The sequence below is a fragment of the Heloderma suspectum genome, chromosome 5 (assembly GCF_057233095.1).
Source record: "Heloderma suspectum isolate Gila_16-S chromosome 5, 16-S_ref, whole genome shotgun sequence".
Classification (NCBI taxonomy): Eukaryota; Metazoa; Chordata; class Lepidosauria; order Squamata; family Helodermatidae; genus Heloderma; species Heloderma suspectum.
In genome coordinates, this window is record NC_139462.1 from 218,511,630 (window position 1) to 218,526,790 (window position 15,161).

Sequence of the window (15,161 nt, forward strand, 5' to 3'; positions counted from 1 at the left end):
CTGTTGGACTACAACTCCCATCACTGAGAGCCCAGAGTGAGGGTACTAAGCTGGGGAAGGCTGGCCTAACCTACTCAAACCTCCAGGTCTCCAACCCTGACCAATTGCCACAAACTCATACCACAGCTAATCCCAGCAACCCTAAATGTTAACATACATAGGTTAAGAAAACTCACACATGAGAAGGAAGGGTAGGGCAGTCCCTGGGGGTGGGCCAATCACTGGAGTGGGCCTTGTAGAAGTATAAGTGGCAGGGAGGTCTGCCAGAAAGGAGAAAGAACGGGAGGAGTAGAGAAGTAGCTGAGATAAGAGTAGCAGGAGTACCGTGTGCATGTCCTGAGGCTCTCCGCGATCTTGGCAACTGCTGTTTGCAGCACTTGGGCTCAGGAACTTTGACCATCCTGATAAATAGGCTGCATATCTCTGACAAAAGAATGCGTTTTAGAAGGGAAGGCTAACACAGGATGTTAGACTGAGAGAAGCTATTCTATCTTTGTATCTTCTTCGTAGATATAACTATCGATACAAGGACTGTGAAGGACAAATGCAAAGCAGAAGACAATCCCTGAAACATTTTAAATCTGTTGTGGTAAGCAATATTGAGCCTTTAAGATTTCAGTTCTCATAAGTACCTCTTCTGACTCATTTGGAGGTGTCTGAGGGTCAGCAACCTCTTCCAGTTCTTCTTCAGCTACATATTCTTGCTGTTCAATTACTTGCTGCTCAGTATAGGACTGCATATATTCTTCATCCTGAAATAATTACGTAAGGAAAAACTTATTTTGCTATCTCTGCTACTGCTTACGCATTCAGTAGGGGCTGGTACATATGCAATGCTTCCAACCTTTTTCACCACAATTAACAGATTGGGAGAAGGCCACAGAATTTCACAATCCCCTCCCCACCTTGCGCCTGCAACTTCCTAAGCCTACCTTAGACACAACTGACTTATGTCAGAACCATATTTAAAGAGGGTTAGGAAATGGTGGTTAAGAGGCAACCTGGCTAATATTAACCATGACACCCACTTAATATTTAACTGTGATTAAGGCTGACCAACGAAGAGAACTGGGAATTTACTAAAGGTGCATATTAAGGTGCATATCCATGTTTAAGAGATTAAGAACGTTTATGCCTGCACTAACCCAAATCAGCATGTTTCAAGCTCTATTCAGAAACAACTAATTTAGGAGAATATAACCTCTCCAGTGATTTCAGCACATTAAAGTAGGCTCACTATAACTGTTTTAGCTTACATTTTTCATAACTGTATAAACTACAATTCACACCAGTTATTAAGATAGTAGCATTTGGTTAATTCAAGAGTAGTGAAGCATCAATATAAATGAGTTGTTCTCCCACAGTTATTTTTTTTAACCTTTAATATCATGACATGTGCATGTAAGAGTAACCTCCAATTACCACCGTGTACAAAACAAGAGTTTTGTGACATTTTGGTTGGTCCTAATAAAGGTTTTGTCCTACTGCAGATTTTGGAAGAATGTACTAGGTGCTTTACAAGAAATAAAGCAAAATGAAACTACCAATAAATCTGTTGACACTTCTTTGTTTTTCCTTGTGAAATATTTTGGACAAATATTAAGAAATTTTCACTTCGAGTCAGGGCAACATCTTCAGCAAATTGAAACAAATTATGCATATGACATTTTCTGAAGTAACCTCCAATCTCTTTATTCAGGTTTAGACAGTTCTCAGTTACAAAAAAAAAGGCGGGGTGGAAATGAGTGAGCAGGACATCAATCACTTTGGAATATTAGCACCTTAAAGATGTCTTTAGCAGGTCAATAATCTTTTCACCTTCGAAGGACTTTATCAGATCTTGTGTAAAGCCTGGATAAAAGCTTTTGCATTAAGTACTTCTAACAATTGGCACTGTGTCTCTACCACACAAAGCTGTTTTCTTCCTTAAGGATACAATCCTCAAGGTCATGATTCTCAACTGCCTTCCAGAATGACAAAGGAGCATTACCTACAGCCAAACAAGCTGTCAACACAAACTTTGTCACAGCCTAGATAAAGAAACTGGCAGACAGTGATAATAGGTCTAATTTCCCCCCCATCCCTAGGGAGGTAAACAGATTTCAAATCGGTCTAAAAACCTAGGCATGTGAAGCAATGTTATCTCAGAAAATACAATAGACAAAAACTCACTGGAAATTCATCTAGAGGTTCATTGATTTCAAGTTCTAACACTTCATCATTATAAATCTCTTCTTCTCCCTGATCTTCCCCATATTCTATTTGGTCTTCTGTCAGCTCAGCCTCTTGGCCTTCATATTGTCCTTCTTCTGCGTACTCCTCAGCATAGTCTTCGGGCCCTTCCGATTTCTCATAACCCAAGTCATCCTCCCCTTGTTCATACTCAGAATTTTGCTCCATAGATGGATCATTAGCTGCTTCCGAGAGCTCAAAAGATGTAACCATACCAGATGTAGCATTAAGACCAATGGTGACATCCTGAGTACTATGGTAGAGTAAAAATGAAAACCAAAATTAAAAATTAAATACCACAATTAGAGGGCAGGGTGAGGGAGTGTGGATTTTGTGCAAGATGCACACAGAACACAGTCTCTACATTAACTGGCAAAAATGTGAATCCATGCCACAAACTTATAATATGCATACTTATACCACAGCTTATCACCAGCTGCAGGCTATTTGACCAGAGGGATCAAACCAACCAGATGGTCTAGCAGGTTAGGCTGGCAAGAAGTACAGAGTAACCGATCAAGCTGCATTCAACTTTAATTCTCAGAGCAACAAATACACAGAATGAGAAATGTATCTGTTTTCCACAATCACAACAATACTGATCCTTCTGAGCTACATTAATACTGCCAGGCATCCATTACTTTGGATTTTCATTTACTTTTATTTCTTGTTATTAAATAATGATTTTTAAATGGTTGTGCTTGAATGGCCTTCAAATTGAAATTTGCATCTAGTACTTCTAAGCACACACGACTCTAATTTTAAATGGCTCCTCAAAGTGTCTTATCTATAATGTGAGATTCCAGCATTACCTAGCTAACAAATTCTGCAATAAAAGTCAATTCATTCAGCCAACCAGAGAAGAAACTTGGGGCTTTAGTGTCCTTCTTGGATAATATTTTCCACATGCAATAAATAATAACTCCAGTTTTCATGGTTCTCTTTCCAGGAACTATGACATTCAAAATGGATAGAGATTAACAAATTAGTACAAGAAAGAGTGTGGGACTAGATAATGAAGTAATGCACCCAAGCAAATGTATTAGGGCTGCCGCCCAATTAAAGAAATCTTAGTTGATTAATCATACAGGTTTAGTCAAGTGATTACACTTGCATATGGATCAACTCAATAGTTCTTAACCATATTTTGTGTTTCAGATTATATATGGCAAGCATAGTCTTAGAAGAGGCCTTCCCTTGTGCGCGAGATAAAAAGGAGAACACTTGTTGAGATGGTGCTCACTATCTGCAGTTTTTATAAATACTTATATTTTAAACAATACTCTTTTTAAAAATCTGCTGCCTGATTAATCAGTAGACTAAAAGTTTTGTTTAGTTTTTAACCAGTTATACATTGAATAAACTAGTTTTTAGGACTGCAATCAGAAGTTCTCATTAAAATGATGACTCCTGAGGAATTCCAACATAGAAGCCAAGTTTTTAAAAGGGCCTAACACAATGCTGCAGAACACATCTGAGAAAACAGGCTCTATCCTGCAGTTATTTTCTGTTTATTTTATAAAACTCAGCAAAAATGGAATTCTATAAATACTCTTCCACAGAAGTAAGTAGCAGCTTATTTTCATGAATCAGGTGTCACACTAACACACACTTACACATACAGATCCTTTGTGAAGAGTCAAAGAGCATTACGTTTGCTCTCTAGCATTCCAATAAAAGCCATTAAAGAGCCTGATTTAGAAAAGCAGTTACATTACATGTAGTAAGACACAAACCTGAAGTGTTGATCCTCTTCATTGTCACTCTGTAGGAGATCATCATTCAGTTCTTCATCTGACATATCTGACTGTGTCTAAATTTTAAATTAAAAAATGCCTTTGAGATAACCCAATACACAATGCTTAAGAGAATAGTAGTGAACTTTTACAAGGCATGATCAATAAGCAGCATGCTTTCATCATTGGGGGGAAAGAATCGCTACTTTATTTTGAAAAGTCCATGAATCACAACTGGAGGATTACAGTAGACCATTTTGCATTTTAACTGTTGGCTATGCAAATACTGATGAAAATCGGTGAAACTAATCAAAATCCAGAGATTTCAGAACTCATAGAACCCACCTGACTGAAGAAAGGCGAACTGAAGCACAGTTTCTAGTAGTGGGGCTGGACAATGCAACAGTAAGCCAGCGTTGCACTAACGCGTCGGACTTAGCCCAGGAGACCCAGGTTCAAGCCTCTGCTCAGCTGCAACACTTAAAAGATGTCTTTAGGGAAACTCATCACATTAGCAAGCACTGTTGATGTTGCACAAGCACTGCTTTGTGCCAGCGCAAAGTAAACAGTGCTAGCAGCCGCTGTATCCTTCCCACCATCTCTCAGCTTCACAACAACCTTCCGAGATACATTAAAACAAAAAAGGGATCATGTATGCTGCCTACGGATGCTGGAGAAATTTGAGACAGATTAAAATGAGCTCGGATTTCTAAGAATCCGACCTGCAGAATCCTCTGCAGAGTGACCCCCTTAGGCCCTGTGGAGTCTGAGAACTTTCAAAAGATTTTTTTTACTTTCCCGAAATTTACACATATAAATCCATAGAAAAATATGCAAGTTTCTGCTAAGGAAACGTAGAATGGAATAGGGGACAATACACTAAATGTTACGTACTGGGGTAGGTTATGTAAATACTTACGTAAATACTTCCATAAATATTTCCATATTTTTCCACATGACAAAAAAGTTTTGCATCCGTCTGTGGGCAGATGACAGAATGAAAGGCACCTGACAACCCGCAAAACACAGACGGAGCGGATTTCTGTACTTCCCTAATGCTGCCCTGAGCTCCTTGGGAGGAAAGGCAAGATAAATAAGGCAGCTTGAAAGTCATGGCACTGAGATCTAATTAGACTCCTTGGAATCAGTGTTTTCATTTGAAGAATGCATAGTCCACACGAAAACCACCTTTATTGTTCCCTCTGGCATGAATCTTTGAGTAGAAATATTTAAAGAAAAGCAGGATGGAAATGAACAACCAAGGTCCACACAAAAGGCAAATAAAAGAACCCTGTTGTTACATGATCACGTCTAAGAATGTTTAAGTTGGTCTCAAAACCCTAACCACTGTGAGTTAGCAGTACCAAAACTTGTGGAAACAACAACTGGCTAGAACATTCAGCTGGCAAGGCAGGCATGTTATACTGCCAGAACGTGTGCCATGAACACCAAACATTGTTCAATGAAAAAAAGGCAGCACTTAAGTCTGAACTTACAGGAAAACTTACCTCATGACAGCATAATACATGTCAGAATGTTTAAATATAAGAGCATGGGACAATCAAGCAAGGGGGGGGGGGTTGGTTGAGGGGTGAAACACTTAAGATCTGCCAAGTGTTGGTATGTGTGCTCTATCTTATTCAATAACTTCATTCTAGAAGCCACTAACAGGGAAAGCAAATGAGAAAGATCTAGAGAGACAAGAAGTGTGAGAAATTGGAAGGAATTCAGAGAACAGCAATGAAATTGCTCAGGGTTGGAGCATCTCTTACGCTGCTCTGAACTCCTTCCAAATTGTTAATTGTGTTGTCAACATTTGTTTCTATCCAACAGAAAGCAGGTCAAGTCACCCCAAAAATATCTAGATTGGTATGATTTGTGTAGCGGGTAATAGAACTAGTTTAAATTCACCCAAAGAGGATGATTTTAAAATGAGGCAAATATTTTTGTTTTGTTGTGATTTTTAAATAAGAAATGTCATGAGTGTTAAGTAGAATACAATTAACAAAAATTACTTTTTTTAATTAAAAAATTAAAGGGAGACAATCGAATCTACCACTATTCATTTTCTTGGCTAATAACTACAAAAAATGGAAGGAAGACCATTACTTGCTATGTTTAAGAAGTAATGCAAGCAAAGATGACCACATGAAACAAGAATAATTTTGTGTACTAACTATGGATCGTATTAGACATTTAGCATGATTTGTGCCAAAAGGATCTACCATTATTTTGAAGCAGGCAAGTTGCAAGAAAACGAAACAGTTGTTGACGAGAGAGAGAGAGAGAGAGAGAGAGAGATCCCCACCCACCCACACCTGATTCTGCCTTTGTTACCAAAGTGCCTGCAACATATTAAGGAAATGCCCACTAAAACAGATATTAAAACCAGTTAAAATGCATCATAAAACCAGGTAGTCAAAATCAGTTAGCGTTTATGCTAGTTCATTTTAATCAAGGTTGGTGACAGTAACAGACAACAAAGTACATTCCAGCTTCATAAATCATAGTTTAAGAAGTTAACAACTATCGCCAGGGCCACATACTCCTTGCCCCCCTTATCCTGGCTTTGAAGCAAAGATCCCAATTTGTTCTAAATGAATTCCTGGCTTATTATCCTGGTTAGTTAACTGCCATTAAAACAGAGTGCCCCATTTCACGGCAACCCTGGGGTCTCCATAGTGAAGCTGGAACAACAAAGGGACAAAGGGAGGGGAAGGAGCGTGTGGCCTTGACACTCATTCCCAGCTTTATTAAGCCACTATTTACCAGGTAGCAACACACATCTGAATGAGGTCATACAATCAGTAGAAGGGCTGCTTGTCAAAAGTGTTAATGCTTAGAGAGCCACAATTTTTGCTAGCCTCAGTAGCCAGAAGCACATTTGCCATGGTGAGCAGAAGTATGGAATCCTGTTTATACTGGACATTTCCATTTCATTGTTTGATGAAATGGAATTAACAGATGTTAATTAACAGATATTAATTAAAATCTGTCCCCTTGTCATGGTCAGATCACGTCCTGCTGTGGTTTAGACTCTTGGCAGCCTTTCCCCTCTGCAAGGGTGGGGGATCTATTAAAGGACCTATTAAATCCATTAGCTTGGAGGCTAATGGATTCTGATGGATTCCAGAGGGCTCTGGGGGATTTTCCTGCTGGTATGATTGGTGCTCCTGTCAAAGCCCAGGTCGCTCTGCAGAATGCAGAGATGACTCAGGCAGTTGATGCGATTGCGCCCAAGCACCCTCTCCCTCTGAGCAGAGCCAGGCCAGCTCCTTGGTATACACCCGAGCGGAGGGCACTGAAGCAAGAGGGGAGACAGCTAGAACATAGGTGGAGGACAACTTGTGCTGACTCTGACCAAACACAGGTTAGAGCTCAGTATCGCGCCTACTCTGTGGTGGTGAGGGTGGCAAAGAGATAGTTATTTTCCACCAGCCATGCATCTTCTCAGTGTTGTTCACTGGAGCGTTTCCAAGTGGTTCGCGGCCTGTTGCATTCTGGCCCAGGGAGAGGGACTGTGGTACTCTCTGTAGCATGCTGTGACGAGTTTGCACAGCACTTTCAAGATAAATTCGCTCAGAGGTGTCATGAATTGGACACCACGATTAACGCAGTTCCATTGGTAGAGGCATCCAGAGCACCGTCTGGTCCACTTTTATTGGATGAGTTTCAGTTATTGAGGCCCGAGGATGCAGACAAGGTGCATGACCAAGTCCAGTTGACCACTTGTGTGCTTGACTCTTGCCCTTCATGGCTTATTACATTAAACAAAGAGGGGATGTCCCTGGCTGGGTCCAGAAGGTTGCAAATTCCTCCTTGACAGAGGGATTGGTGCTGGCCTCTTTAAAAGAAGTGGTAATCATGCCACTCCTGAAAAAATCTAACCTGGACCTGGAGGATGTTAACAACTATAGGCCGGTGCCCAACATCCCCTTCCTGGGCAAGATGCTTGAGCGGGTAGCTGCAGGACAACTCCAGCCACTCTTGAATGAAACAGAGTATCTAGATCCATTTCAATTGGGGTTCAAGCCTGGTTTTGGAATGGAAACTGCCTTGGTCGCCCTGTGGGATGACCTCTACCAGGACAGAGGGAGTGCGACCCTGTTGATTCTCCTGGACCTCTCAGCAGCTTTTGATACCATCACCCATGGTATCCTTCTGGATAGATTGTCTGGGTTGGGAGTTGGAGGCACTGCACTACAGTGGTTCCGCTCCTACTTGGATGGCCGATTCCAGAAGGTGGTGCTGGAGGATTATTGCTCTGTGCTATGGCAACTATGCCAAGGGGTTCCACAGGGCTCTATTTTATCCCCCATGCTGTTTAACTTCTACATGAAACCTCTGGGGGAGGTGATCTGGAGGTGTGGGTTGAGGTGCCATTAATATGCAGATGACACCCAGCTCTACCTCTCTTTCTCATCAAACCCAGGTGAGGCAGTGGCTGTTCTGAGACAGTGCCTGGGCATGGTAATGGACTGGATGAGGGCCAATAAACTGAAACTCAATCCAGACAAAACAGAGGTATTGTTAGGGGGTGGTTTGTCCGCCCGGCTAGATTATATTCAATCTGTTCTGGAGGGGGTTGCACTCCCCCTAAAGGATAGGTTCATAGTTTGGGGGTGCTCTTGGACCCAGAACTGCCTCTTGAGGCACAGGTAAACTCAGTGGCATGGAGCACTTTTTATCAGCTTAGGCTGGTGTACCAACTATGCCCTTATCTGGACAGAGATAGCCTAGCTACCGTTATCCATGCTCTGATAACCTCTCATCTGGATTACTGCAATGTGTTATACATGGGCTGCCTTTGAAAACAGTCCGGAAACTTCAGCTCGTCCAAAAGAGGGCAGCAAGATTGTTAACAGGGACTGGCCAATGAGATCACATTACGCCAGTACTTTTCCAGCTGCACTGGCTGCCAGTCCATTTCCAGGAGTGATTCAAAGTGCTGGTATTAACATTCAAAGCCCTTAATGGCTTGGGGCCAGGTTATCTGAAGGATTGCCTCCTCCCATATGTGCCTGCCTGGACTCCAAGATCATCCTCAGTGGTCCTTCTCTGTCAGTCTCTGCCAAAGGAACTGAGACAGGTGGCTACCAGGAAGAGGGCCTTTTCTGCTGTGGCACACCAGCTGTGGAATGAGCTCCCTAGAGAGGTTCGCCTGGCACCTACGTTGTATTCCTTCCGGCACCAGGTGAAAATCTTTTTATTCTCCCAGGCATTTTAGCTTCCTAGTCTTTTAGCTCTGATGTTTTAAATCTGTATTTTAAATCTCTGCTTTGCTGCTAGTTTTTATTCTGGTTGTATCGTTATATTGTGGTTTTAGTGCTTTTATATTTTATATTGTTTTATCCTGTGCTTTTTGGTTTTAATTTTTGTGAACTGCTTCGGCTATTGGGCAGTATAAAAATGAAATAAATAATAATAAATCTGTTATTTTGTTACTACAGTGTCATTATATGACATGTCTGATAAAGCTTGAGCAGAATTAGCTACCCAATGTAATTCACTATTAAACATATGATTATACAGGCCTCATCTGAAAGAAAAGCATCCAAGTTCAGCACCAGATAGGCCAGAGAGCTACATCAAGGATATGTGTGTAATTTTGCACTGAAAAACACAGTTCTCCAAAGTAAACACAAATTCCACATCAAGAGAAGATGAATCCAGCATCCTTAATCAAATCATGTTAATTTGCTTATTTTACTTCTACCAGCCAGGGGAATGGGCAAAAAGCTGAATCAAGCCTAAAAGCTTTTCTACCTGCTAACTTCTGAAAAAATCTACTCATCCTTCCTCCAGCTTCTTTCATTTTACAAAGTACTACTAACATGTTTTTAAGCCATCTTCAACTTCATAAAAACTACAAACTTGCTTTTAAAAAAGAAAAACTGAAAACTGCACTGCTCAGGATGCCCAATCCTGTGCCCTGGGGAAGATTACAGAAAATGGAAATACAGGGTGCTGCTCAATACTCATTCAGGATGAGGGTGCAAAACAAGGCAATTTATTCTTGTTTAACAAAAACATTGCATGCTCCAAAAATGTACCTCAATGTAACAGCCTTATATAAGCAGCCACTACACTTGTTACAGGTCTTCCTGGCAGTATCCCCATATATATATTTGTGTTCATAACTGCCCCCAGAATTGTGTGAAAAAAAGCAGAGGAAACAGCCAACCCTTCTGTACAGGAAAGAAATAACGTTGACCAGGAGACTTAAGTTTTGTGCTTTTTTCAAGCTGCTGTATACACATTTCCTTCAGATGTGAAGGAAAACTCAAGCAGATTATTATCAGAGGTACACCAACGCACTCTAGAGACACACAAAACCATTGGATCTGAACAAATTAAATGTATATTTCTACCATATAAATTACGCATATACTTTAAACAGGTTTCTTATTTACCTTTTTGCCAGTCAGCAAATCTTCTCCAAGCAAGTCATCATCTAATTCACTGGAAGAAGAAAAAGATAGTTTTCAGTTCTTCAGAAGAATGAATTACAGAAGTACAGCTCTTCATATGCCAGCTATTCCACCAAGTTTACCCAGAAGAACTCTGAGGATCTCCACAGCATTTGCGATATAGACCAACAAGATAGTGACCTCATTTTCCAGTTAGAAAACCCAACTTCTATGTTTATTTAAGAGAGCTAAAGGGCAGAGACAAAGAGTTGCAAAATGTGAACTTAAGCTTTCACATATTGACTCTAAAGGAGTGCGTGGTTCCCACTTTACCACCACAATGATTAATTCTGAATCCTCCTGAATTTTTTTGCCCACTGACGCCTTGTGGTTCTGAAAGACAGTAAGTTAAAGAAATCAGAACCAGAAAGCATATTGATGTTCATCTAATTTTAAAGGAAGATTAGGAGTCTCAAAACCAAAGTTGCTATTTGCTTTAACTTCTTACAAGATAAGCTACTTACTACAGCATAAATCTTAGAGCAAGAGGTAGGAAACTTGTTCAGCATAAAGATCGTTGCAAACATACCATGAGTCAAAGGAAAGCTGCTAATCTGCATGTAAAATAATTTGCAGTAGAGTCGATATGAACACTGCAGGGATGATCCAAACTTGGAGCTAGGGAAGAGAGCAGGGAATTGTTTTGGTGTTAGGATACTGCACCAGACACCTGCAGCCTAACACCAAAGTAGCAACCTCAACCATCCTGCAGTTTGGAGCAGTAGGTGTGAGGAAGTATCACCCCCATAGCTGCACTGAACTTTCAAATGTAGTGCAGCTATCGGGATAAGTGCCTCTTGAGCTCCAAGCTGAAGAGAAAGTCTGGGCACCCTGTCACCCACGGCAAGCATTCTGAGTGGAACTGTGGAGCCATGAACATAATATAAAAATAAATTATCATAGGTTAGCCAACATTACTAACCACCAACAAAGAACTGCCAAATTGTGCAGAGCAGCCATTCCAGCTGGTTTTAAGAAAAACAGCCTTATAAGGCATAGACTAAAACTAGTTTTCCACAGAGAAAGCCCTTCCTTACAAGCAGAAATAATGAGGTTTGCCATGCTTGATAATTCTACACATGAACCTTATTGTACATGCGTACACACATAAAAAGCCACAGGCAATTGGAACTTCTCAGAACATATGTAGGTAGCAAGAACAACCTCCACATATATAATTGACACACACAACAATCTATGCTATTTAAAATATTTTTAATAACCTTTTAGAGCTACATTATTTATTTATTACATTTCTATGCCACCCAGTACCCAAAACATGTTGGGCTACAATCTCAGAAAACAACATACAAACAAGAGCAAAGGCAAGAAACAAAACAACATTGCCACATTAGCAAACATACAGATTACATTGAGAGGCTGCTTTAAAACTGGTACACTAATCACCATCTCAATGAAAAGCAGCATTGACAAAGAAGATCTTAGAGCTTCACCTGCATGCCTATACAGAATGGGAAAAGAGAAAACCAACAGGAAGTATGTTCCATGGATTTGGGGCCATCCCTGAGAAGGCCTTCTCTCTTGTATGTGCCAATGTAGCCAATCATAACAGCAGGCACTCCAGGAGGGCCCTGAAGCAGATCTTAAAGTTTGGGTAGGATTGTATGAGTCAAGGCAGTACATCAGAAAACCTGCCCCCAAGCCATTTAGGGCTTTAAAAGTTAAGCACCTTGAATTGGACCCAGAAATTTACTGGCAGCCAGGGCAAAATTAAAGTTTTGATTCTATGGCGGAGGCTGCCCCTTTTAAGGTTTCTAGTTTGACACTATTATGCCATCTTTGATGTACAGAGCAACACCACCTCCAGTATGCCTTTCCCTATCCTTCCTACAGTTTGTATCAAGATAACCATATCCCACTGGTTCTCTCCATGCCACCAGGTTTATGCCCAATATATCTACTTTCCCCTTTAAAACCAAGCAGCCCAGTACTGCTTGGTCTTGGCTGGGAGCCTTCTAAAAGTAACATAGAAACACCTATACAGTGTCCATCTCCAGATGTTTCTGGCATGCATATTTTGCCTTGTGGCCCTTTGATATATACAGTCTTCATACCAGGCAGGCAATTGATCATGCTGTCTGTGTACCCATCTCTAATTATTAGATCTCCCACCGTCACAACTCCCCACCACCACCACTTCTGAAAGCATATAGAATCATAGAATAGTAGGGTTGGAAGGGGCCTACAAGGCCATCGAGTCCAACCCCCTGCTCAATGCAGGAATCCAAGTCAGAGCATCCCTGACAAATGGCTGTCCAGCCTCGTCTTGAAGGCCTCCAGTGTGGGAGAGCCCACCACCTCCCCAAGTAATTGGTTCCATTGTCGTATTGCTCTGACAGTCAGGAAGTTTTTCCTGATGTTCAGCCGGAATCTGGCTTCCTGTAACTTGAGTCCATTATTCCGTGTCCTGCACTCTGGGATGATCAAGAAGAGATCCTGGCCTTCTTCTCTGTGACAACCTTTCAAGTACTTGAAGAGTGCTATCATATCTCCCCTCAGTCTTCTCTTCTCAAGGCTAAACATGCCCAGTTCTTTCAGTCTCTCTTCATAGGGCTTTGTTTCCAGTCCCCTGATCATCTTTGTTGCCCTCCTCTGAACCCTCTCCAGTTTGTCTGCATCCTTCTTAAAGTGTGGTGCCCAGAACTGGACACAGTACTCCAGATGAGGCCTAACCAGTGCTGAGTAGAGGGGAACTAGTACTTCCCGGGATTTGGAAGCGATGCTTCTATGAATGCAGCCCAAAATAGCATTTGCCTTTTTTGCAGCCACATCACATTGCTGGCTCATATTCAGCTTGTGATCGACAACAATTCCAAGATTCTTCTCGCTTGTTTCCTCTAGCCCACTTTGAGCTAGTTTGCTCATCAGAATATCATGGGGCACTTTGTCGAAAGCTTTGCTGAAGTCGAGGTATATGATGCCTACAGCATTCCCACGGTCTACAAGGGAGGTTACTTGATCAAAAATAAGATCAGATTTGTCTGGCAGGATTTGTTTTTGACAAATCCATGTTGGCTTCGAGTAATCACGGCATTGTTGTCAAGGTGCTTCCAGATGGATTGCTTTATGATCTGCTCCAGAATTTTCCCAGATATTGATGTCAGACTGACTGGTCTGTAGTTCCCAGCTTCCTCCTTTTTACCCTTTCTGAAGATAGGGACAACGTTAGCCCTCCTCCAGTCATCTGGCACTTCCCCCGTCCTCCATGATTTCTCAAAGAGAATAGACAGCGGTTCTGACAGTTCTTCTGACAGTTCCTTTATGACTCTAGGATGCAGTTCATCTGGCCCTGGAGATTTGAACTCATTCAAAGTAATTAGGTGTTCCTTGACCATATGCCTATCGATCTCAAGCTGCAATCCTGCCCCTTCAGCGTGTACTTCGCCTTTGCCAGGGGGGTCATAGACCCTCTTTTGGGAGAAGACTGAGCCAAAGTAGGAATTGAGCACCTCTGCCTTTTCTTTGTCATCTGTTATCATTTTGCCATCCTTATTTAATAGCTGAACCACCATTTCTTTCCTCTGCCTTTTACTATGCATGTAGCTGAAGAAAGCCTTTTTGTTGTTTTTAACATCCCTTGCTAACCTCAGCTCTTTCTCAGCTTTAGCCTTCCTGACGCCATCCCTGCAATTCTGTGCTATCTGCCTGTACTCTTCCTTTGTTACTTGGCCTTCTTTCCACTTCCTATATGTGTCCTTTTTTGTTTTCAGGTCATCCCTAAGCTTTTTGTGAAGCCACATTGGCTTCTTCTGTTGTCTTCCACCTTTTCTTCTTGTTGGAATTGCTTGTGATTGTGCTTTGAGAATTTCCTTTTTTAAAAGCTCCCACCCATCTTGGACTCCTTTTCTCGCTAGCATCGCTTGCCATGGGACCTTACTGATCATTGTTCTGAGTTTATGAAAATCAGCTTTCCTAAAATCCAGGGTACGCGTTTGACTACACTCGGCTTTTGCTTCCCTTAGAACCAAGAACTCAAGTACAACATGGTCACTTTCCCCCAGAGTTCCTGTAACTGCTACTTTATCCACTAAGTCATCTCTGTTGGTTAGGATCAAGTCAAGGATAGCCGATCCTCTAGTTCCTTCCTCTACTTTCTGTAGGAGGAAGTTATCCGCCACACAAGTCAGGCATTTCCTGGAGGGGCCATGTTTTTGCAGAATTTGTCTCCCAACAAATATCGGGGAAATTGAAGTCCCCCATTACTACTACATCATGCTTCCTTAAAACATTGGCTATTTGCTTTTCAAAAGTTTCATCCTTGTCTTCTCCTTGATTGGGTGGCCGGTAGTAGACTCCGACCACCAGGTTCCTTTTATTCTTTGCTCCATTTATTTCAACCCAGATGCTCTCGATGGGGCTACCAAGCTCCTCCTCCTGTATTTCTGTGCAGAGATACGTATTTTTCACATACAGTGCAACCCCACCTCCCTTTCTGTTCCTCCTGTTCTTTTGGAACAAGTTATATCCTTCAATTGCTGTATTCCAGTCATGAGAGTCATACCACCAAGTCTCAGTTATACCTCTCAGGTCATAATTTCCCTCTTGTATTAAGAGTTCAAGTTCGTTCTGTTTGTTTCCCATACTCTGGGCATTAGTATATAGACATCGAAGACCATGTGCTTCATAGTCTGGCTTTCTTCCTACATGTGTCTGAAGACTATTATTGGGTGCTATCAGAGCTGTTCTCTCCACTGCAGTGCAT

At 41.6% G+C, this 15,161-nt stretch overlaps 1 protein-coding gene across 6 annotated transcripts in view; it reads right to left on the reverse strand.

The window, feature by feature from the left end:
• Window positions 1–15,161, reverse strand: part of RBM33 (RNA binding motif protein 33) — a 118,258-nt gene that overhangs the window by 89,951 nt on the left and 13,146 nt on the right. For all 6 annotated transcript variants that reach the window (XM_084859320.1, XM_084859319.1, XM_084859316.1 and 3 more), the window contains exons 3-6: window positions 10,382–10,430; window positions 3,969–4,045; window positions 2,173–2,485; window positions 633–752 (exon numbers count right to left, since the gene is read on the reverse strand). In XM_084859320.1, the coding sequence (XP_084715446.1) occupies window positions 633–752; window positions 2,173–2,485; window positions 3,969–4,045; window positions 10,382–10,430 (559 nt within the window). The remainder of the gene's footprint in view (window positions 1–632; window positions 753–2,172; window positions 2,486–3,968; window positions 4,046–10,381; window positions 10,431–15,161) is intronic.